The 23,885-nt window shown below is 38.8% G+C and overlaps 1 protein-coding gene across 6 annotated transcripts in view; it reads right to left on the bottom strand.

Annotated features, from left to right (window-relative positions):
• VEPH1 (ventricular zone expressed PH domain containing 1) overlaps nt 1–23,885 on the bottom strand; it is a 211,061-nt gene that overhangs the window by 128,674 nt on the left and 58,502 nt on the right. For 5 of the 6 annotated variants that reach the window (XM_045539535.1, XM_045539534.1, XM_045539536.1 and 2 more), the window contains 2 exons: nt 16,781–16,947; nt 11,372–11,581 (listed from right to left, as the gene is read on the bottom strand). In XM_045539535.1, coding sequence (XP_045395491.1) covers nt 11,372–11,581; nt 16,781–16,947 — 377 coding nt within the window. Of the gene's footprint in view, nt 1–11,371; nt 11,582–16,780; nt 16,948–23,622; nt 23,840–23,885 lie in introns of those variants that run through there. The other variant, XM_045539540.1, reaches the window with a different exon arrangement.

Consider the following 23,885-nt stretch of genomic DNA (forward strand, 5'->3'; position numbering starts at 1 on the left):
CCCCTGGCTAGGGTGCCCTTGAAAGAAAAAGTTTGAAATATGCTTGCCTGGAGAAAAGAATCACTCTCTAAATTGCTTTCCTCTCATTTGTGATCTCACCTTAATCTAAACAGTGGAAAAAGAATAAAACAGTTTAGATTTTCAGATAGGGTTGTGTCAAGATCTAGAATGAACCCATGCTTTAATCTTGCCATTTCTCAATAGAAGAACAGATGAGTCACCTCATTGTAACTATAATCCCCGTTGTATCTACTGAATGGGATGCTAAAATCCATGCATCTTGCCTTTGAGGTCATTCTCACTTCTTATGGTGGTGGACGGAAGAATATATTTTTCAGAAAACATTAGTAACTTGTACTGTTTCCCCACATCACCACCCTACCCCCCTGCACTTTAATTTGTACTTACTCTTCCTGAAGGAGAAGTTGATAGCCAAACAGTGCTTTAGGAATGTGTAGCTATTACAGAGAAGGTAGGCTCTGGGAAGTGGTTTGGATGGAGAAAGGAAGATGTAAATGGATAGGGACCCTCATCCAGGAGAATGCTGCCTACAGCTGAAGGAAGTTTGCCCTCTAAAGCAGAAAGCAGTAGAAGGAAGAGGAGTGGGAGTTTAGTCTAATCCAGGGATTTCTAAAATCAATCATACTTAGTAAGTAAAGATTTCAATAATGTGGAATAGTTAGGGCTAACTTTATTTTCCACTTTTCTGAATGAATGGCTAGATATTTGAACCTCTACAGGCTCTATAAAGCACTGAAGGTTAAGAAATATTACCCAGACAACTTCCATTTACTCATCCACAGTTCTGGAAACATTTGTTTTCTATTCATCTCAAATTTATTAATCCTAAATAATAACAACTATTTATTTATGTACTTTAGATTTATTTATTACTTAACAAGAAATAAACTGATGTCAAGATACCCTTCTCAGTGTAATTTCTTGTATTTTACCTACGTGTATTCATGTAGGTAATAGCAATCATTCTGGTTAATACTATGAACTATAATGTGTGAACATTTCCGTGCGATGGTCCATTGCTGACAAGCCAACTCTGAGATGCATCTTTCCTAAAGGGCTTTAGTGCCGTCCATATAAACCAGCACCAAGTCCCCAACTCCTACTGACTACGCAATAAATTCAGGCTTAAATTTTGGGATAAATAATGAAGGTCGAAATGTAAATATAAGTCCAAAAAAGTGTAGTCAAGCTTTGCAACAAAATTCATTTACTTTCAAGTGCTCTTTTCATATGTATTTTGAGAGTGCCATTGTAATACAACTTTACATCATAGTGACAACATCCCTGTGTCAAATGCTGTGGGGAGTTTTGGGAATGCTTCCAGAGCCTGCTTGAACTATAACAAATCAAGTACCACTAAAAAAATAAAAACTTAAGCAATAGGAAAATCTTGTACATATTTGCTATGATATTCTGTATGAAACCATTAATTAGGAACACCTTCCCTCTTTCTATAGGAGTGGAGATGAAGTGAGGAACTCTAAGAATATTATACAGGAAGTGTAAATGCATCACAATTTTTGCCCAGTGAAGGATAATTTCTAAATGAATAATAAACAAAGCCCCTCTCAATAGCAGAAGGGTTGAATCTTATTTAACTTTGCACTCTGTACAGTGCCTTGCACGTAGCGAGTGTGTGATAAATATTCATAAGCTGTATTATAAATAATGCTTGATGTTTTCTGGGCTCCTGTTTATACTGACATCGCCAAAGATGATAATTTTTTAAAGGTTATTCATCATTTATGTTGAAACAAATGGGTATTACAAAGAAACCTATGGGAGTATGGCCGTGTGTGTCTGTAAACATATATGTATCATGCATACATGTCCATATGTGGGCATGTCCAGACCCTCAGGGGTGTTCTATAGCAGATAAATCCTCTAGGGCCTAGATCTTCAGGAGCAGTGCTTCTTACATGTTCATAAGCACACACACATCACCTGGGGATCTCATTAAATTATAGATTCTGATTCAAGTTCCTCAGAGCCCCCCAATGCTCCTGGTCTGAGGACCACAGTTTGGGCAACACACAAGATACAGACCAACAGATCCTGAAAATCAGTAGCCACAGCTATCGCCTAGAACTCAGCATCTGTAGTTTTCCTGGCCCTCCTCAAACACAGCCTGCCAAGTCATCAGATGCCATCTACTAGAAAAAGACGCTGATGTTCAGTCAAGTCCCAATCTCTACATAATAGTCAGTTGGCAAGTATCTGTGGACTACTTGCTATGAGCCCATTATTTGAATGGGTAGTGCCATAGGGTATGAGGAGGTGTAAGGTATAATTCCTTCCTTCAGAGTGCTTACAGTGAGTTGGTAATGTGTGCATTCCTGCACTAAATGAATGGAAAGCAAATGCAACCAGAAGACAATCAGATGCTAACCTTTGTGTTGCAGATACACTCTCTCAAATGTTCAGAGCAGGGCAGATCCCAATGGTATAGGGAGGTCATAGAAATGCCTTTGCCTTTGATTGGACTCCCCAGAAACAGAATCTGAGATGATTTAAGTGCAAATTGTTTATTTGGAAACTTTAGGAAACCAGTAGGGAAGTAGAAGAGGGAGAAAGAGAAGGGAAACAGCTCAGAAAGTAGCCTGGGAAATATAGGGGAAAGTTTACCTCATTTGAGGAACAAGGGAGTTGGGGTATTTCTACACCAACTCCCATCACTGGTTGGGGGCTGCTTGGGGGAGCATTAATTCCTCACATATGTGTCCTGCCATGTATGTTAGCAGAATGGCTTGTGAAGTTGGGGAAATCGTAAGGCAAAGAAATGCAATGCTGGTAGTTGGAAGTAGCTGGCTCTTATCAAAGTGATTTAGGTCTGAAGGCCATGGGCAGGGCAAGGACTGCTGCTATAGTCTTAAGAGAATCACAGGTCTTGGGCTGGAATTAGCAAGTACTTCATCTTCTCCAACCCACCTGCTGCCAATGCCCAGTTGTCCTTTCCGGTGAATCTGCTCATGTCTAGAAAAGGCACTCACTAAGTACAATTTTCTGTCTTGCTTGGGCCAGGCACGTGCCTACTTCCCTTGCAGCCACCAGTGTAAGAATGTCAGACGGTCCCCCTCTGCAAAGAGGAAGATCAGGTCGGTGGGATCAGGGCTGCCCATTTGTAGGATCTGATCCTGAGGGGAGACGGTCAGGCAGATACCCCTGTACATGCTGCTGCAGCGTTGTGGGACTGCCAGTTGTGGGTTCAGTCAGTCAGGCCAAATTACAGTTGATAATTACAAGACATTGTTGAAAATTGTTGCAATATGTAACTTTTGTAACCATTATTTACTACTGTACATTTGCAACTATTTGTGGGGACTGTTTGCCCTTTTACCAGCACTTTAGTTTCCTGGGAACTCTAAAGTACATAGGATCACATTTCCTTGTCGGCACTATGAAGGGAAGCAAGCTACTCTTCCAATATCACCTGGGGCCTGGTAATGAATCAGCTGAGAGAGAGAAGGTAGAAAGCAGGAACTGTGTGCGAATCAATGAGGAGTTTTCACAATCTGGCCCCAGTCCACCGTCCAGCCCCTTATCTCTCCCTCTCCTCCATTATTCATCTTATGCTCCCGGTGTTTGAAACCCTTCCTGGTTCCTAGAAGACTGAAGGCCCTTTCCCAGCTGATGGCCACTGAATGTGATGTGACCTCTCCACGGATACCTTCCTCCTCGCCCCGTGACATAACCCTCTCATCGTACAACCAAACTTATAACATTCTCCCAAATCTCCCACATACAGGGCTAGTTCTTTCCTTCTTGGTCCAGTTCAAAAGGCAGGAATAGCAAGCCCCAAATTAAATTCTAATTGTACATCTCCTCTGCCCCCGTTCACTGTGAACTCCTCTGGGGCAGGGAACATGTCTTTCTCCTCCCTGTGTCCCCATCACTGGCACTGGGTCTTATACTCAGGAAAAATCAGCAACTCAACCCTGTGTCATTTGGTGGTGGGAGGATATGCAATATCAGCATTCTTATTTGAAAATAGAGTTGTATGTTCTCAAAATTTGTTTTTGTTTTCTTTACACTTTGTAAAAGTTTATTATTAGTATTATATATTTACAGCTAGCATGTAAACTTTTTACAATATAAAAAAATAATGCTATTTTCATTTTGGAAAAAAGTCTTCCCCAATTGATGACAATTTTGTAGTAATAAGTAGCATCCACCTGGAACCAACATCCCAAAGTCATTGAGCCTATCAAAGTTTTAATTAAATTCATCATCCCTGGAGAAATTGTGGTTTTAAGTCACAGGTCGTTCCACTTATAGAATGGCCCCTATGATCTTTAGTCTTGATTTGCAAGTTAAATGTGCAAATCATCCATCCAGCTCCCATTTCGCAGGATGTTATTCAACAGTCAGGATGAGGACAGTAATATGGTTCTCTCAGTTGCCTTTGTCATTCTTTTCCTTTTCCTCCTGAAAGTGTTTTTGTAGGCTTGCCGGATGTCACAGAAATGTGACCTGGGCAAGATGTGTGTCACTTCTTTACTTAAAAAGTCTCCATGACTCTGAGCCCAGAGAGGATGTAATAAATACATCCTGGTGCTTGGCCAGCAAGTTCCAGCCAGTTTGAAAAACAAGGCAGAGGGCACAGGATTTAACACCCACAATGGCAGCGGCTGCACTCAGGGGCACAGCATTTGATTCTACACAGGTGCAGCCTGTTGGTCTTCAGCTAAGGAAAACAAGTGGCCATAGCATCCTTCCATGTGCTGTGAGATCATTTGTAAGTGCATTTTTAAGCACCACATCTCTGTTTCCTCCATAAGTCTGCTGCTTTGTAGGTCTGCACAGAGCGGGGACAAAACATGGTGATGGAGTGTATGCTACACACTAGTATTTGCTTTCTAATGAGCCAGGTCCTAAAGTAAGGTAAATTTGATATTAAACTAAAATTTGTTTCAGTTCATTTATTTGAGACTTAAGTAGGTGGATAGACGCATGAATTCAAGTCTGTCTCTTAAAAATATCAAAGCCATTCTTAACATAGTCTATTTTCCATGTTGACCCATGTTAGGAAAGAGGGCTATAATAACTATAATACCTGAACAAGTGGGCTGAGACCACTGCATGGCTGAGAGAGTCTAATGAGGGAAGAAAATAATGAAAAATAATGAAATCCTCTAAAATTGAAACAAACATTCTATTTCAGTCCTCCGTGGACAAGAAATGTCAACCTGGCTTGGGTTTAACTTAAACCACTTCAGATTTCGTTAATGAGACTTTTTAAAAACAAAATTGCTGAAAATCTATTTGAGCTGTTTTTATAGGTGGGGAGGTAGAGACCACCTGCCCTTTGTGAAAAGCAATGTACTTCCAGGGCCCCAAAGAAAAAAGGCCTATTTTAAATTATAAAATTTCATGAAATGGGTCTTTGTTATTTTTGTTATTTTTATTCCCCCCAGGAATGATGTTCTGTAATATAAATATAAAGCAGATATATATTCCACCCTGAGAAAAAAATCAACATAAACCCATTATTTCCTAAAAAAGAAAAAAGCTATAGCCAGTTCTTCTTTCCACTTTTAATGATACATGCAGTTTTCTATGGTGCCTCATTCCAATTCTGTCTGTCCTAATTTTGATTTGTCCCACATATACCCACCCATTCAGCCACTTTCCTTGCAGAAGCAGGGACAAGGTAAGCCATTTATCTAGTCGCTATCTTTCCTAATTTCAGTCTGTTAGGGTCAAGTTTCAGCTTGTATACAAACAAAAGCAATGAGAAAGCCTTAAGAAACAATGAGTAAAGTATTAAAATGTTGATATTCATTGAATGTTTACTATTTGTTAAACACTATTCTACATGGTTTATCTCATTAAATCCTCACAACAAACCTATGAGGTGAATAATATCACTATTCCCATTTTATAGATGAAGAAACTGAGTCAAAAGGTTTACGCAACTTGCTCAAGTTCACATAGCTGGTAAGTGGCTGAGTCTGACTCCCAGGCCACACTCTTAGTCAGCGTATTATACTGGATGGCTGCCCCTACCATAAGCCAGCTCATTCAAGTGATGGAATCTTGCCCAGACATATCCAAGGTAGTGATCACTGCTCAGTCTACAGTGGTAAATGTTCCTTCATGGACCTGTACTTCAACCAATTTGCTGCCTGCTGATGCCTCATATTTAAAAACGTCTTTTCATGATCCATTTGGTTTCACTTTTCACTCATGTCACCTACTAGGAGCCAGGATCTGCTAGAATCATGGATGGCCAGGCCTCATCCATGGATAATGGATAATGAGCCCATGCTCCCCTGTCAACCTCATTCTCATCTTTCACCTACTAGAGATCAGAGATAAATTGTATAGGTGCAGAAGTATACAGCCCTCACCACATTAATATTTCCTTCTCTTCTCTAAGTTATAATTATGCCATCTAGAATAGGTAGCAGAGACACGATTGAATGAAAGTTCAAGTGAGAATCCAACCTTCAATTACTAATACTTTTGAGTGCTCATTCATTCTTGTCCCATAGGTAAATTCAGCTGGATATGATGTGATTTCTTTCCTTTGGAAGCTCAGAGACTCATGGAGGAGAAATAGACATGAACTCGCAAATGACAACATGGCACAGTTGGTATGACATTTGAGGTATCACCAAGGTGATCATATATGGGAGTATAGATGGCAGTGGGGGTGGGAGGTGGTGACTAACTTTGGTTAAGGGGGCTGGGAAGAACTCACAGAGTAGGTAACATTTGAGCTGAGTCAGGAGAGATAAGTAGAAGAGGGTAAAAACTATCCAAACAGAATAGGCTATGAAGATCATAACATACATCAGAGCAAGGTGTGTTCAGGGAAAGATGTAAAATCCTGAGTAGACAGAATGTAGGGGGCAGGAGCAGACCGGACAGGTAAGAGCTGAAGCTAGAGAGGGAAGCTGTAGCCAAGCCAAGGAGTTCAGATAGTAACCTGCAGGCGAAAGTTCAGGCTTCAGAAGACTTTGTGCAAGGAAGTGGGATCCCACTTGCTTTTTTCCCTCTCTCATTGGCCCTCTCCAGCTATGTAGGTTTTTATTATATTGCTGATGCTATTTTATTGTTATTCTTAGTTGAAATTTCATCAAACACTTATATGCCAGGCACTGTGCAAAGTGCTTTATATGAATTATCCGGATGTATATTTGGGGAACCCATAGGAGCTACTAGGGAGTCATTTCTGCTGTGTTGTCTGAGAGGTCTCCACTGCAATCTTCTTATTTGAGAAAGACAAAAGAAACCATGTATTTTTGCTACATTTAGGACACACCTGATAAAATACTATTTCTTATTTATGAATTTGCCACACCTGAGCATAACACAGAAGTGGGGTAAATCCTGGCATTATGAAGAACTGGGTGTGACCTTTACTGGACAGAAAGGTGCACCTCAAGGGCAACAATTCATCAATTGCTCCAGAAGCAACTTTTTCTGCCCTTTGGTCCTTCCAGTTGCATTCTTCATTCAATAGATGTGCTTTGGAGGCCACCATGTACCTGGAAACGATCTGTGAGTCATCATGGCCTCCCATAGTGACACAAACATACATGGCTATTAAACATGACTTCATTTAAGTTTGGGCAAAAAAGATCCCTGAGTTAATTTGGGAGATAGAGAAAGTAAGAATCGGTAGGATTTTATTTTTCATTTTACACATGCAATTCCGGGTGTAATAGAGATAGAAAAATTGTGACACGGCTATCAAGCTGTTGGAAACAGTTTGCCCACCCAGATGGGCCCTGATTTGAAAGACAGGCACACCCGCTTGGTTCCCAATAAACAGCCCTGCAGTTCTTACACCTGGCTTCATGCAAGCACAGAAGGTGAGGCATAAGCCAATTAACAACTTATGTGATTCTGGGCTCATTCTAACCCCGTGGCTATCTCTGATTGTATACCCCCAGGAAACTCCCCTTTTCTTCTTAAAGATAAAACCGTGGGGTTTGCTGGAAGCCAGAAAACAAGCGAGGGGTCTAACAGTAGGGTCCAATCAGACACAGATTGTACATTTCACAAATCGGAGCATCTCAAAGTTAGATTGACTTTTCTGTATTTCAAAAATCATTTAAATCCCAGTAATGAAATTATCTGGTACTTTGAACCTCTGAAAACAACTGAAGGTTTTACTCTGGTGTTAAAGAGAAAAATGTCAACTTAAGCCAATTTTTAGATGAGACCAGAATAGGATGAGAGAGAGGATCCTTGGGCCAAATATCACCAGGGTCCTGTGGTTGTCTTATCATAAACACTGCAAAAAGCCCATGTCTCATAAAGTCCCATTGCCTTTCTATAGACCAAGCTCTCCACACAGAAAGTGGTGGGGCTTTTTCAGGGCGAAGTTTTTGCTGCTCTCTCTTTATTGCAATTTCCTTTCCCAGGACCCCACCCTGGACTTCCTTTCTCATGCCCACCTTTTAATGTTTATTTTTGAAAGAGGTTGGGTAGAAATATACATATATACATATTTTGCCTATTGGTTTTGGTCTTTAGGAATATTGTTCCACAAGATTTTATTTAGAAAGTTGAACAAAGTCACTCAAATTGAGCAGTTACTAGCTGCTTAGACTACTACAATGATTCTTGGGACATCTGGACTTTAGCACTTCTTAAAACTAAAAGGACTTTCTAATAGTAATATTTTAGGCATTAGAAATGAATAAGAAGGGGCATTATATCTGAGCAAAATAGACTGCCTGACATTTATAGGTAATTTCATTAGACCAATCTTAAGTGAAATGAAATAATGGAATCAAAGAATATCAGAGCCAGAAGGGAGCTAATCCAGTATAAAGCCATTATTTTTGAGAAGAGAGAACAGATCCAGAGAATGAAATGCACTGGCCAGCTGCAACAGAGACAGTTTTTCCTCCATCATTTTTCCTACCCTTCTTTCTTGATTAGCTGAGCATGTGGCAACCTGAATCCAGGCTACATGTTCCAGCCTCCTTAGTGGTTAGACATGGTCGTGCTAAGCTTTGTTTTATTTAGCCAATGGGAGGTAAATAAAGGTTGTGTTTGACTGTCTGGAAGAGTTTTTCTCTGCTTTTCCCTTCTTGATGGTTGAAATTCTGACAAGATAGGTGGAGCTGGTACCATCTTGGACCATGAAATGGAAGCCTTGTGCTGTCTGGTGTGCTCAGGGATGGAAGAGCAACAAGGTAGATGGAACCTGGGTCTCTGAAATATGGCACTTTAGATTGACTGTCTTCTACAGTTCTTTATCTGTGAGAAAAATAGATGTCCATCTTTGTTTAAGTCACTCTTGTTTTGGATTTGTCTGTTACTCTCAGCCAAACCAACTCTAAATTGCTATACCAGTAGTCTAGAAAATTGTCAGTTGATTAGCAATGGCTTGATGGAAGAGGACAGGATGGGTGGTGGGCAAGGCCTGATTCTAAATCTAAGAGAGAAAACACTTTAAATATTTTCTGTCGGAAGTTTCCAAATGCTGATCCATAAATAGCTGCATCAGAATTACTCTGGTTCCCATAAATCCAGATTCCTGATTCCCTCTCCTGGAGATTTTGATTTAGTAGGTATTCTATGGGGTCCAAGACATTATTTAAAAGCTCCCCATGTAATCCTGATACCCAGATATATTTGGCAGCTATTTGATCTACAATTGTTCTCTGCTGGGGGTGAAGAGTGGGTGAATCAGACCATCAGAACAATTTGTTTGTTTTGGGGAAAAAAGCAAATAAATTTGAATTCTGAAAAAATTTATTTCTCAGGCTATTTGGATCCACCTCTCCTTCTCCCTGTGCCCACTGAGAATCTCATGGATGTCGAATGTGGCCTAACAGACCACTCTTTCTAACTAGCCTTAGCCAAACCTCCAGTGACACAATTGCATGTGGTTAGATTGCATGTGGCTAGTGTTTTGGACTTTTTTTTTTTTTTTACATATTATGTTTTCCATGGGAAGTTTAGTCAACTCCAATGTGCATGACTATATGTTAATAAATCATAAATGTATTTGTGACAAAAAGAACTATCATTAAAGTACAGAAAGAGTACACTTTTTAAAGATTCCCAGGCCTCACACCTCAGAGGCTGAATTTTTTGGTCCTTGCAAAGATCTGCAAAGTCAGCAGATTCAGTTAAACGGCTGCCAGCTGAAGTTGGCCTAATAACACTTGGGCATACCAGCAGGTCCTCTTGGCAGCAAAAGTGACAGGTAGAGGAAAGTGCTACCAGAGGTAGACCATAGCAGGTGTGAGACATTCCTAACAGCAGTGAACAGAAAGGGATTATACTAAGCAGCATGTCTGCACCAAAGAAATAAATTCCCTTTCTAGATCCATCCTCATGTTGACATGTGCAGGCTTGGGAGTTCTGTTCTCCTGCCTTCTTCTGGGAAGCCAGAGGAGAAAGATCCTCTTCCAGGAAGAAACCCAGGACTCACGGAACTCTCCACAACTCTCAGCAAAAATAAAATAAAACAGCACCAAAGATCCATTTTAAGAAAAAATTTGAAAGTGAATACCAAGGGTACCAAAGATCGCATTCCAACTTGGTCACTAACTAACCCAGTCTGAGTCTGGGTAAGTCACATAAGCTTTCTGGTTTTTAATTTTATCCTGTGCAGAATCAAGGAGTTGAACTTGATGAATTGTGAAATCACTTTTAAAAGATGGACAATTTTATACGATTTATCTAATAGCTAATTATGTTATATATAAGTGGATTAAGAGAAAATCTTCTCTTGATCAATTATATATTTGCTTTCATTTTAAAAAGATAAAAATCCAAAATCCTAATATAAAATCATTGGACAGACACACGTCTTCAGAACCTGAATTTCTAAAAACTTTCTCAGTTGCCTAATTCCCATGAACTCAGAAGGCATCCTGCTGTCTCTACTGAAAGATTTCATTATGCAAATATTTAGGCTAGTACTTTTAAACATCCATGAAGGTTTATTTCAACGTCCCAAATAACATCATCCAGTGGGCTCAAAACATATGGAGCCCAGGCACTTGTTGACAGGATAGCCCTGGGCTCTCGTTAATCAGTAGTCTCTGAAACCTAATTCTGTGCTTACTGATGGTCTGAGTTAAGAGAAATTGCAACAAGAAATGAGATAAAGCTTTTATTGGCTGCTGTTGTTACAAAGTGGTCTTGAATCTATCATAGTGCTCTCTTCCTTTTAACTCTCCTCCTTCCTCAGGTAACATTCCAGCAATAAAATCCTCACTTTCTAATCCTTTCATATAACCCTGCTACCTTGACCCAGAGGATATTGTCCATGCAACAGGATTGGAAGGAAAATGGGAACTCTCAGAATTCCCAGAGCTCGTAGATTAAGTATGATTGGAATTCAGGGAAATGGAAAGAAAAAAGCCAAACTTACTTCATCCACATGCCCAACAGCTCCATAGATCCTTGCCATTTGTCCAATGAGGTAGGGGAATCTCTCACCAATCTCTTTCAGCATTGGAAGAAAACTATTTAAAGCTACCGGTTCATAACTTGCTATCTCTATGAGGATGTTTAGGATGATGTCATTATGGGTTGAATCCTTCAAATGCCCAATGAGGAAAGGAATACACTTCTGAACTACCTACAAAGAGAGAGGAGAGGAGAAGGGAAGAAAGAAGAAACAAAGAGAAAAGTTAATTAAATCAGAATCGATTTTGAAAGCAAACATTTTGTGACCAAATGTTTTTCTTCAATTTTCCAATTTTCTGAATGCAACACATTCTGGGATTGGTACCCTTTTTGGAACTCAAGCAAATCTCCCAAATGTGGAATCTAAAATTTACAATAAAACCTTCAGGGATTTTAATTTATTTAAAAAAAAACAAAAAAACCCCCAAAACTCTATGCCCTGCTGTGAAAGAGTGAAGTTTACAAAATACTTTAATGCTTCTACTCATAAATCAAGTTTTGATGTGTATGTCCTTATCAGGAATGCTACATTTCCTCCAACCACCATGAAAACTATAATTTAAAGGAAAATATAAGTATGCAAGAGATTCTTGTTGATTTTATTCAAAGCTTCAAGTTGCAGACATACTGCTTAGAAATGTTTAATAATAAAAATAAGAAAGCAGGAAAGATCTTCCACATTTTCTTCAGTTTTCTATTTTGGTCACAAAATGTTAATAAGACAAAATTATTAAAGCAAAATGCTTTATACCATGTTTCCCTATTTAATATTTTTTCTTGATTCCTTATGCTTTTATGAATACAAAGATGAAATAATTCATATTAAAAAATGGAACTCATGTGGAATGAGATTACTATGTTGTTTTTTTTTTTTGAGACAGAGTCTCGCTCTGCCACCCAGGCTAGAGTACTGTGGCACCAGCCTAGCTAACAGCAACTTCAAACTCCTGGGCTCAAGTGATCTTCCTGCCTCAGCCTCCGGAGTCGCTGGGACTACAGGTACTTGCCACTGCACCCGGCTAATTTTTCTATTTTTAGTAGAGACAGAGTCTCACTCTTGCTCAGGGTGGTCTTGAACTCCTGACCTCAAGCGATGCTCCTACCTCAGCCTCCCAGAGTGCTAGGATTACAGGTGTGAGCCACCAATGCCTGGCCATGGGGTCACTATGTTAATAAACAAATATGTCACATACTGACAAGCAATTTAATGAATTGTTTTGTCTGCTAAAATAAAAGAACTATAAAGGGAAAACTGTGGAAAGTGAACTATAAAAGTAAAAAAGATTTGCTCATCTATATTTTGCTACACTTATTTCTTTTGTTTGTTATGGATTTGCTTTTTTTATTTGTTACTTTTTTGGCAAGGAATACTTTAAATGTACCTTCCAGTATTAAAGCCAAATCTGATGCCCAGCTCAATCTGCCCAAGGCTGAACTCATAATCTACACCCTGCCAAAAACCTGCTTCTCCCACCACTCCCTCTGGCCCCAAGTGTCTCCTTTCTCCATAAACAATACCATTATCCACCTGGCTACTCAAGCCAGAAATCTGGGAGTCATCTCTACTACTGTTTGTCCCTTACCAGCAGCCATACATGAACAATCACCAAGTCCTGTTGATTCGACAACCCAAGTGTCCCACAGTTCTGTCCATTCCCCTCCATTTCTATTCATCTGTCCATTCCCTCATCCACAAATATCGATGAAGTCCTTCCTATTTGCAAGGTGCTACTGTAGATGCTAAGTCTGATAGGATTCCTGCCATCATGGAATAATCCACTGTCTAGTAAGGGAGACATTCAGTAAAACAAATAGTTACATCAGAAACGCACAATTCTAAATTTTAATATAGGGATCTGTCAGAGATGGTCTCAGGGCCCTAATTTAGGCTGGTGGAGGTGGGGGAGTGGTTAGAGAAGGCCTCTCTTAGGGGGACATGAAGCTGATATTACTGACCCAGGCATCCTGCATATAGGTTATTCCACAGGCTCCTAACCGGTCTACCCGCCTTCAGGTTTGCCTGCCCAATCCCTTCTCCCCCTATGGTCAAAATGGTGTCCCTTCTCTTCTGAAAACCCTTCAGTCACTTGCCCTTGCTGTCAAGACAGAAACTTGTCTTACCTTCCCTGACCTGACTCCTGCCCCTCTTCCCATACTCAACCCCCTCTCCCGTTCCACCCTCCCCCATCCAGACCCCACCATATGTCACACTTCAACAATGCTGAATTCTTAAAACATTTTCTTGCCCTGCTAAGTTTTCTCTTGCACCTGGGATATTACCCACGTGATTCACTCTGCCTGGAATTCTTGTTTCCCCTATTTTGCTGGAGTAACTCCTAATTATTCTTGAGGCCTCAGATGAATTGTTGTGTCCTTTAAAAGCCATTCTCAACTCCTCTCCTCTTTCCTCTCAGTCTAGTGCCTCTGCTGAAGCTCCTGCTGTGCCCTAAGTGGTTCTGAGCAGGTCCTTCTCATGCTTCCTTCTTAGTGCTGGTCTAGATGTCTGTCTTTGGGCAGGATTGAGAGCTCTACAAGGTCAAGCATCATGTCTATTTTGTAGACCATCGTATACCCAATGCCTAGTAGAGAGCCTGGCCAGAGGTGAATTAATGAGTATTTGAGGAACAAATCAAAGAAAGGAAATTTTTTTTTTTTTTTTTTTTGAGACAGAGTCTCACTCTGTTGCCTGGGCTAGAATGAGTGCCGTGGCATCAGCCTAGCTCACAGCAACCTCAAACTCCTGGGCTCAAGGGATCCTTCTGCCTCAGCCTCCCGAGTAGCTGGGACTACAGGCATGTGCCACCATGCCCGGCTAATTTTTTCTATATATATTTTTAGCTGTCCATATAATTTCTTTCTATTTTTTAGTAGAGATGGGGTCTTGCTCTTGCTCAGGCTGGAAGAAAGGAAATTTTTAAATGACTTTACAGGGTGTCATTTGAATAAAATATTTCCCCCATCCCAAAGTAGTTGAAGAGTTGTACATAATGTCTAAACATATACACTGTCATGTGTCGTATACAACATGACTAACAGGGATATAAAAGAAGAAAGTTTCGAGCTAACTAAAATTATCCTACATATAGATTCAGACTTTATATTCATATCTAGTACTTTTGGAGGAAAGCACAGGGCTAGTTTCTGGTAAATGGCATATATGAATGGCCAGTTCTATAAATGCTGCCTGTGCATTCGGGAGTGATTTGATGTCCTCAGAAGAAGCCATGAGAGGTCCCTGGCACATACAGCAGAAGTGTCAGCCAGCTGCTCTGGGTGAGGGCAACATACTTAACTTGAGTTTTTTAGAATGGAAAATGCTTACACATTTCCTTCCCCATTCTAAAAAATTCCATTTCCCAGCCCTTATTCTTCAGGTCCTATTCCTGGAACACCAGGGTCTCTGTGACATGTGCTTCTAGTCATGCCAATTTTATTTTTTAATTTAAACTCCAGCCATACATCCCAAGCCACACAGCATGTGTTTTATCTGTCACTCCATAAAGAACAAAACGAAAGGAAAGGAAAGGAAAGGAAAGGAAAGAAAAGGATAGGAAAGGAAAGGAAGAAGAAAGGAAAAGAAGGGAGGAAGAGAGGAAGAGTGAGTGAGTGAGGGAAGGAGGCAGGAAGAGAGGAAGGAAGGAAGGAAGGAAGGGAGGGAGAGAGGGAGGGAGGGAGCAGCAAGCAATCAAGAAAGCAGGAAGGCTCACTCTACAGGCTCCGAATATCTCTACGGACAGTTTTAGGGAGGGTAGTCTGGCTGTAATGGCCAGGGGGAGACATGGACATTGCCCATATGAAGATTGGAGGGGAGATAAAGACAAGGCAGGTGTGACAAACCACCTCACTGAGTCACTTGGTACCAGCACTGTTCCCAACCTCTCCAAACTCAGGCTTCTCCATTTATAAAACAAAAAGCTGTTGTGAGGATTAAATGAGATAATGTCTGTATACAATGCCTACACAGTGCCTGGCACATGGTATGAGCTCAGCCACCATTAGTGCCTTTTGCCCACCCCCACCCACGGGAGCCAGCACTGGGAGAACTACCCCCCTGTACCCTTCTCAAGTGGAAGCTGCTCAGTGACTTCTCCAGGCCAAGAGAGGAGGCAGCTGGGAGTCAAAGGGCCTGGTTTCAAAGTCCTGGAGCTGTCTTACCATTCACTACCTGTGTGACAGTGGTCAACCTCAGAGGGCATCCATTTTGGCTGATGTAAAATGAAGAAGAAATAACACATCATAGAGTTATTGGTAGGATTAAAGAGCTATTAGAGGTAACAAAAAAAAAAAAAGTCCTTTGTGAATGACCAAGATCTTTGCAAATAGTACTAACTCATCTGTGTAAAGAAATACTCATGAAGGGACTTGTGTGCCACGTACTGTGCTGGGCAGTGGGGACACGGTGGTGGACAAAACAGTTCTCACATCTTAAGCATTTGTATCCCCTCAAAGTGGTCCAGAAGGAGAGACTAGCACAAATTCGTCACAATATGAAATTTGCCATGTCAGGGACTGGGAGAAAGAAGGTGGCAGAGAGGATTTCTGGCAAGAGAGTGCCATCTAGGCTGTTGCCTAAAGGACTGGAATAGCCAGCCAAGAGAGGGTGGCAGTGGTGAGGGATGAACATTCCAGGTGGACAATATAGCATGTGTGCCTGGGAGAGAGTGCCCATCAGCGAGTCCCGGGGACTGCAGTTGTTCAAGGTGTTGGGGCTAGAGGGGCCCTATGAGGCCAGGTAGTGATCAGAGGCCTAGTTTTAAATGGCCTTATAAGCCCTGTCCTGAGTCTCTGGGCAGCCACAGAAGGGCCGTATCCAGGAGTCTGACAAGACCTCTTTGAATCTTTTTATTGAACTCCTGCTATGTGCCCAGCACTATGCTATGGAGTACATATGAATATGTAGACATGAGGCTTGTGCACATCAAGGAATTTACAGTGCACTGAATAAGACACACATGCAAAAATAATGACAATATATTTTTTTAAGGGAAAAAACAAAGATGCATACTGGGAACACAGAGGTCCCCAGGCCTCTGCCCAAGCTCTGGCCTTGGTGCTCAACGTGTGTTCCCTGGAGGAACAGCAGCAGCACCACTTCGACACTTATGAAAAAGATAGAATTGAGGTCCCCACCCCAGGTCTACTGAACCAAAATCTCTGGGGGTGAGGCTCAGGCATTGGCCTGTCTTCCTGGTCTCATCTCTTGAAGCCGCCTGTGAAGCGTGTTTTCCAGTGTCCAGGACTCCCAGCCTTGTGTCACCTGCACAAAACTATGCGTTCTTCTGGGTCTGGCCCTGATGTTACTTCCTTTGTGGGACTTCATGACACCTACTTCCCCCTAAGGCAGAATTTACATATATAATGTACTTTTTACCTCCAGTTGTTTTCTCTTTGCTGCTACATGCAAAAGCCGTAGTAAATGGTACTGTTCTGCTTGTCCCAGCTGAGACATTAAGGCCAGGAGTTCTGTCAGGTGTCTGTTAATTGGCTGAGGCTGCTTTTCATACACAGCAGGTAGCACCCTTAACAACATGACATTACCTGTTGAAGGAACAATAAGAGGAACGATGACTTTATCAGCCCATGAGTAATAGAAATAACATTATTGTCAATGCAATAACCTTAGCACTTACACATTAAATAGCACAGACTGATGGCCAAGTCTTCTGCTAAAAATATCACTAAAGCATAATATAAACTGATTTCATAAAAAAATATTTTATGATATGATCAGCATCATTATTTAATGAAAAATTTTCCTGAGTAACACACCATGGGGATAGAGGAACTTTGACAGTAACCAGACCACACCCTTAAAATGAAACAGTTCCGATAAAGAATTCGTCATGAGAGACAACATTTGGATGATTAAATGAAAATTAAGCAGTGACATAAGCATGAACCTAAATGAAGCTGAACCAAAAAAAAAAAAGTGCAGAGGAATATATTCACGTTCCTGAGACATACGGAGGTATGATTTAGACAACTGACTTATAGAAACTATGCCTTATTTTTATCGATAGTTTAAAAAGCCAACAATGCAAATTTAAATTCCCAGTTTCTGCACTATTTCTAGGGAAGTTTAGGCTCAGCTTGTTTGTCATATGTTATATGCCTCAAAGACATGTATAGACAACTGGATTTTACAATGGCAAAACCTCAAGAAAAAATATTACATTAGCTATAGGAACTTATCTGCAAACAACATATGGGCAACATCTGCTTATCACTTTATGGTATGGATTTTTTTTCTCAAAATTCTCTCAAGTACTTAAATGTCTCAGGGGAATTGGTTTTTAGGGATTTCTTGAACAAGAATTTCCTTGACTCTCTTTACTTTTACTTTAAATCTGGCTCTGTATATAGAAGACATACACAGAAAGAATCAAATAAGGAGGAGTTACACATATGTGGACTTTCATTAGTAGTGGCAACATGTGTATATATAAAAGACATTTAGAAATGACTCTTAAAGAACGAAGGCCAGGATTTTCAGAATATCAATATCTAAATTTAATGAAAGGATGATTTTGAATCAAATTGAACATATTTGGGTGACAATAAATAATGAGAATTGCTTTTTCCACATGTGGTTCATACAATTAGTGTCAAACAAGTTTTAGTCACATGCCCACACAGTAAAAGATGGTGAAAATATTTCAGGTTTTCTTTCAAAAAAAGTTGTGTCCATCGGTATTTATTTTCAACAATTTAATTTTAAACAATTTGTATTGTTTGTTTTCTGTTTATTTTTACTAAGAGCTTATCTTTAAAGGATCAGGAATTTTTAATGTAATACTCAATTTGTACAGAACATGCTAGATCATAGAACTTAGTCATGTGGACATACCGATCAACTGCTGAAAAAGGTTATGTTAAATGGGACAATAGTTGGAATCTAAGACAGGAAACTGGTGTAAGGCTTTTTGGTACAACACTCACTAAAGTCCCTGGGAGCCTTGAAAGGGAAAATACCAGATTAGTCATTTTCAGCTGACTACAATTTCAATCAAGTAATACAAAAATAAATGCGGAAGAACTTTTTTTGAATTATAAACTGATGAATGCACCAGGGTTTAGAAATCTTATAAATTCCACTCATAACTAATATAGTCTTTTTAATTATGAAATATTTCAAGCCATCTGACAAATGTAGGCAATAATGTAAGGGACACTGGTGTGCTCACCAACCAGCTTTGACAGAACTTAACCTTGTGCCATAATTACTTCCCTTCCCATTCGTTTCCTTTTCCCCTCATAGGCAACCATCATCCTAAAGGTAGTATTTATTGTCCTCATGAGTGTTTTTACACTTTAATTACATGTGTATCAATAAACATCTTATAGTGTTTTTTTGCCTGCTTTAGAATTTTATATAAATAGCATCATACTGTACATATCCTTTGTAATATGTTTTTTTCTCGTTTAATGTTATGTTGAAGCTTTATCTCTAAGAAGCTCTCCTTCATTTATTCTCATAGCTATATGGTATTCCATTGTATAAATATGCAACAATTTATTCATATACTCTATGGTTGAAAGACATCATATTATTGATATTATTGTTATTTGCTTTTACCAATAGTGCTACAGTTGGTGCTATACCTATCTCTTTATGCATAAGTGGCAGATATTCCCTAGGGCAGTGTTTCTGAGTTTAATGTGCTTAGAAATCACCTGGACATCTTGTTAAAACATAGATGCTGATTCACCTGGTTGGAGGCAGGACTTGAGAATATGAATTTCTAACAAGCTCTCAGGTGATGCTGATGGTCCCTGGCCACATAATTAAGTGGCAAAGTAGTGGATATGTCCCTGGGAGATGAATTTCTTGATGTTCCAAAATTTCTTTGTGCAGTGGTTGTTTTAGTTTTCTTATAGCTGCCATAAGAAATTATTGCAATTGTTATTAGTGGCCTGAAGTTATACATATTTATTATCTTATATTTCTGTAGTTCAGAAGTCTGATGTGAGTCTCACTAAGCTAAAATCAAGTTGTTGGCAGGGCTGGGTTTCGTCCTGGAGCCTCTAGGAGAGAATCTGTTTCCTTTTCCAGCTTTTAGAGGCCACTTGTATTTCTTGGTTTGTGGCCTCTCCTTCCTCTTCACAGCCAGCAACATGACATCTCTCTGCTCCTTTTTCTGTTACCACATCTCTCCCTCTGATTCTCTCTTCTGCCTCTCTTTTCCACTTTTAGAGATGCTATGATTACACTGGGCCCACCCGAGTAATGTAGGATTATCTCCCTATCTTGTATAGCAATCTTATCCTATCTGAAATGCAATATGACATAACATGTTCACAGGTTCTGGGGGACCATTATGCTGCCTACCACCAAGATTATAACAATTTACACTCTCACCAGCAGCATGAGTGTTTCTGTTGCTCCACATTCTTGCTAACATTTAGTCTTGAGAGACACTGGTGTTTTGCTAATCTGATGGGGTGTAAGATAGTATCTCATTTTTTTTGTTTGTTTTAATTTTTATTTCCTTAATTTCTCGTGAGGCTGAGCATTCTTTTTACATATATTTACAGGTCATTTCCTCTTTTGTAATTTGGCCACTTATATCCTTTGCCCATTTTCTATTGAGATGCTTACTTTCTTCTTATTAATGTGTAGAAATTTTTTATTTTTTCTGGAGACCATTCTTTTTGTTGGCTTATCAATTTTAAATTATCATCTTAAAATAGTTTATTTTTTTTAATTTTTTACCTTATAGCTTATTTTTTTTTGTTATTGAAAAATCTTTCCATGTTCTAGGTTCATAAAAACATTCTCCTATATTTTCTCCTAAAATCAATATGGTTTATTTCTTGGTATTCATCTTTAACCCATCTGGAATTTACTTTTGTCCATATAGGGAAGGAATATAATTATATTTTTTTCTTTGAGTATAAATAGTTGTTCCAGCACCATTTATTGAGGAGTCAATTGTTACTCTTCTGATTTGCAACACCTCTTTCATATACCAGGTTTTCCTAATTCTAGTTTCTATTTCTGGACATCTATCTATCCATTCATCAGTTCCACATTTTCTTAATTACAACAACTTTACAAAAAATCGTTATATCTCATGGGGCAAATTTCCTCACCTTCTACTTCTTCAAATTACTCTTGGCTGCTCTATACAAATTTTGGTATCAGTTTACCAACTTGCTTGAAAAACCAGGCTGAGTTTTTTTTTTTTTTCCCATATTGAATATACAGACTAATTTGGGATAACTGACATCTTTGTAAAACTGAGTCTTCCCGTTCATTCAAGAACGTGATTTATCTTTCTCTGTGTAGATCTTTTTTATGTTTTTCAATAAAGTTTTGTAATTAGCTATGCCTTATGTATTTTATGTTAAATTGATGTTGTTACTGTAAATGAAAAAATTTTAACTTATCTGCTAATAAAAAAGCAATAGATTCTTGTATGTTGATTTAAAATCCAACAAAACTTGCTCAATTCTTTTATTAATAATGTCTTTTGAGTCTGTTAGGTTTTCTGTATATAGGTGATCAATTCATGATGACTGATAATAGCTTTGTTTCTTTCTTTCCATCCTATTGTTTGTGCTTCTTCTCCTTGTGTCCTCATGTCCTACTTTACTGGCTGGGACCTCCAATATATACTTTGACAAATAGAATGAGTGTTTACAGGTATCCTTGTGTTATTCCTGTTTTTAAAGAGTATGTTTCCAGGGATTTAAAATTACATATCTATCTGTTTCTATAGATCTGATGTTTATATTTGTCAGTTCAAGTAAGTTCCTGTCTGCTTTCTGCTTTGATCATTGAGTGTTGAATTTTACCATGTGCTTTTTCTCATTTGATGACATCATCATGATTCTTTTCCTTTAAAGTGTTAATGTGATTGTAACATTTAATCAATCTTGCAGTATTGAAATAAACATGATGTATTTTATACATTATTAATGAGTTTGGCTAATACTTTATTAAGAGTTTTTGCATTTATGTTCTTAAATAAGACTGGCTGCAGTTTTCCTTTCTTATACTGTCCTTGTCTCTTTTTGGTATCACACTTGCTAGACATATAAAAAGAATTTACTGCATTCCTGCACACTCTATTCTCAGAAGGAGTTTATATAAGATGGGGATTATGTGTTCCTTGAGTGTTTGGTAGAACATGGTATAAAACCATCTGGGCAGTGCCCTATAGATTTCAAAATATCACACTTTATGTAGTTTAAGTTTCTGTATCCTTTGGCGGGTTTTTTTTTTTTTTTTTTTGGCATTTGAATGATCAGTCATGATGGGGTGGACTTATTAGTTATATTAAAACCTCCCTCCATGATTATGGATCTGTCAACTTTTCCTTATAATTCTGTCAATCTTTGGTGTATATTTTTTGAAACTATGTTACTAGATAGTTCTGAGATATCTTTCTGTTAAAGTGTTTCTTTTATCATAATTTAATTATCCCCTTTTGCCTAAGTCTATTTTTGACTAATATTATTATCTCTATGCTAGCACTTCCTTGGTATGTTCTTCTCCTACCCTCCTTTTAATTTTTTTACTTTCAACATTTCTACTTTCTTATGTTTTATGTGTAGCTCTTATAAGTGACAGCTGGATTTTTAAAGTATCGCTATCTGACAACCTTTGTCTCTTAACTGGAAACTGTGTTTCATTAACATTTATGGCTATTATTGGCATATTTGGATTTATTTTTACCGCATTACATTGTGCTTTTTATTTTGCTTTGTGATTTTCTTTCCTCCTTCATTGCTTTCTATTGAGATCAAGTTTTTTTTTTTTTTTAAATTACCTCTATTTCCCTTATTTGGGTTTCTATTTCCTTTTGGGTTTTGGTGGTTGTTCTTAAAATTACAAAAAACATTTTTTTTTTTTTTTTTTAAGACAAAGTCTCACTCTGTCACCCAGGCTGGAATGCAGTGGCATTACCATAGCTCTCTGCAGCCTTGAGCTCCTGGGCTCAAGAGATTCTCCTGCCTCAGCCTCCCAAGTAGCTGGGACTATAGATGCATACCACAATACCCCACTATTTGCTTTTTATATTTTTTTGTAGAGATGGGGTCATGCTGTTGCCCAGGCTGATTTTGAACTCCTGACCTTAAGCAATCCTCCCACCTCAGCCTCCCAAAATGCTAGGATTACAGGCATAATCCACTGCACCCAGCCAACAAACATTCTTGAACAAAGCAAAATTAATTAATTTATCATCCTTCTGAACAATGAAAGGATTTTAGTATATTTTTACTGAACATAGAAGGAGTACATTTTGAATTATTTTCTTATATCTGTCTTCCAGTTCATTAATATTCTCTTCAGCTTTGCCTAATTTGCCATTCAATCCATTCCTTGAGCTTTTTAGAATTCTAACTATAAATTATATTTGATTATTTAAAAAAAATCCACCTAGCCTTTCTCGTTTTGATGTCTTGTTCTTATTCTTATTCTTTTCTCATATTTCCAGTTACTTCTTTAGATCTTAAATCATTTTAAACACACTTATTTTCTAGTTTTTAGCTGATATTTTAAATAAATGAAGTAGTTGGGGAGGGGTGTCTAATCCTTTTTGGTTTCTGCTGATTCTCATTTATGATGGCCTGTTTCCTCATATGATTAAATATCTTTGTGAATTCATTTTTTACTGTGGTAGATAGTATATATTGAAATTCCAAATATGTGTGAGGGGAGGCCCAAAGTCACAAACTCTTAGGGACCTTGTAGAGTTCAAAGAGAAACATGATTGCTTCCTATTTTCTAGTGCTAGGGCAGAGAGTCAGATTATACCTAGTGAAATCTAATATACAACCCTTGGAGGGTCCTGGTTTTAGTGAGGCTCTCACTTCTAACTCCCTACTCTGAGCCTAAGCTTTGCTCCCACGTGGTCATCAACAGGTGGTGGTGATAGAACTAATAACCCTACACCTTTCACCCCCTCCAGAGTAGTCCTAGCATCCACTCATGGGCTTACTGTTCTGTTTTTGATTTCCTCTCTGTGGCCCCCAGATATTTCCCTTACTTCATTGGGAGCTCATCAGTACCTTTTAAGTTTTTATTATTAAAATGTAAATATATTTCTAGGTGCTTTGCACAGAACAGTTTTCAGCTGATACAGACCTCTAAATATTGTCAGAAGCAGAAATCCCTAAATTTGCTTTTATAACATGATCCTTGCCTCTAAGCCTCATAGAATAATATAATATCTACATAATACCATATTATGAAAAGAAGCACACCAAAAATCAGTTTATTCCTTTTCTCCAGCTCTTTCCCATTTTAGGTTTACCCAGTTGTACGATGTTGTTTGTCATTAAAAAGATGTGTTTATAAAAGTACAGTTGCAACTCCAGGATTAAATACAGGATAACCCGGAATGGACCTGGCTTCTAGGGTAATAGAAATTCTTAATATGTTGGTTTATCTTGGACTCAGAGTCATTTTCACAGCTTAGACCTGAAAAACAGTGTATAAAGGAAAAGTGAAAAAAAATATTTTCTGT

Source organism: Lemur catta, chromosome 1 (genome assembly GCF_020740605.2).
Source record: "Lemur catta isolate mLemCat1 chromosome 1, mLemCat1.pri, whole genome shotgun sequence".
NCBI classification, from domain to species: Eukaryota; Metazoa; Chordata; class Mammalia; order Primates; family Lemuridae; genus Lemur; species Lemur catta.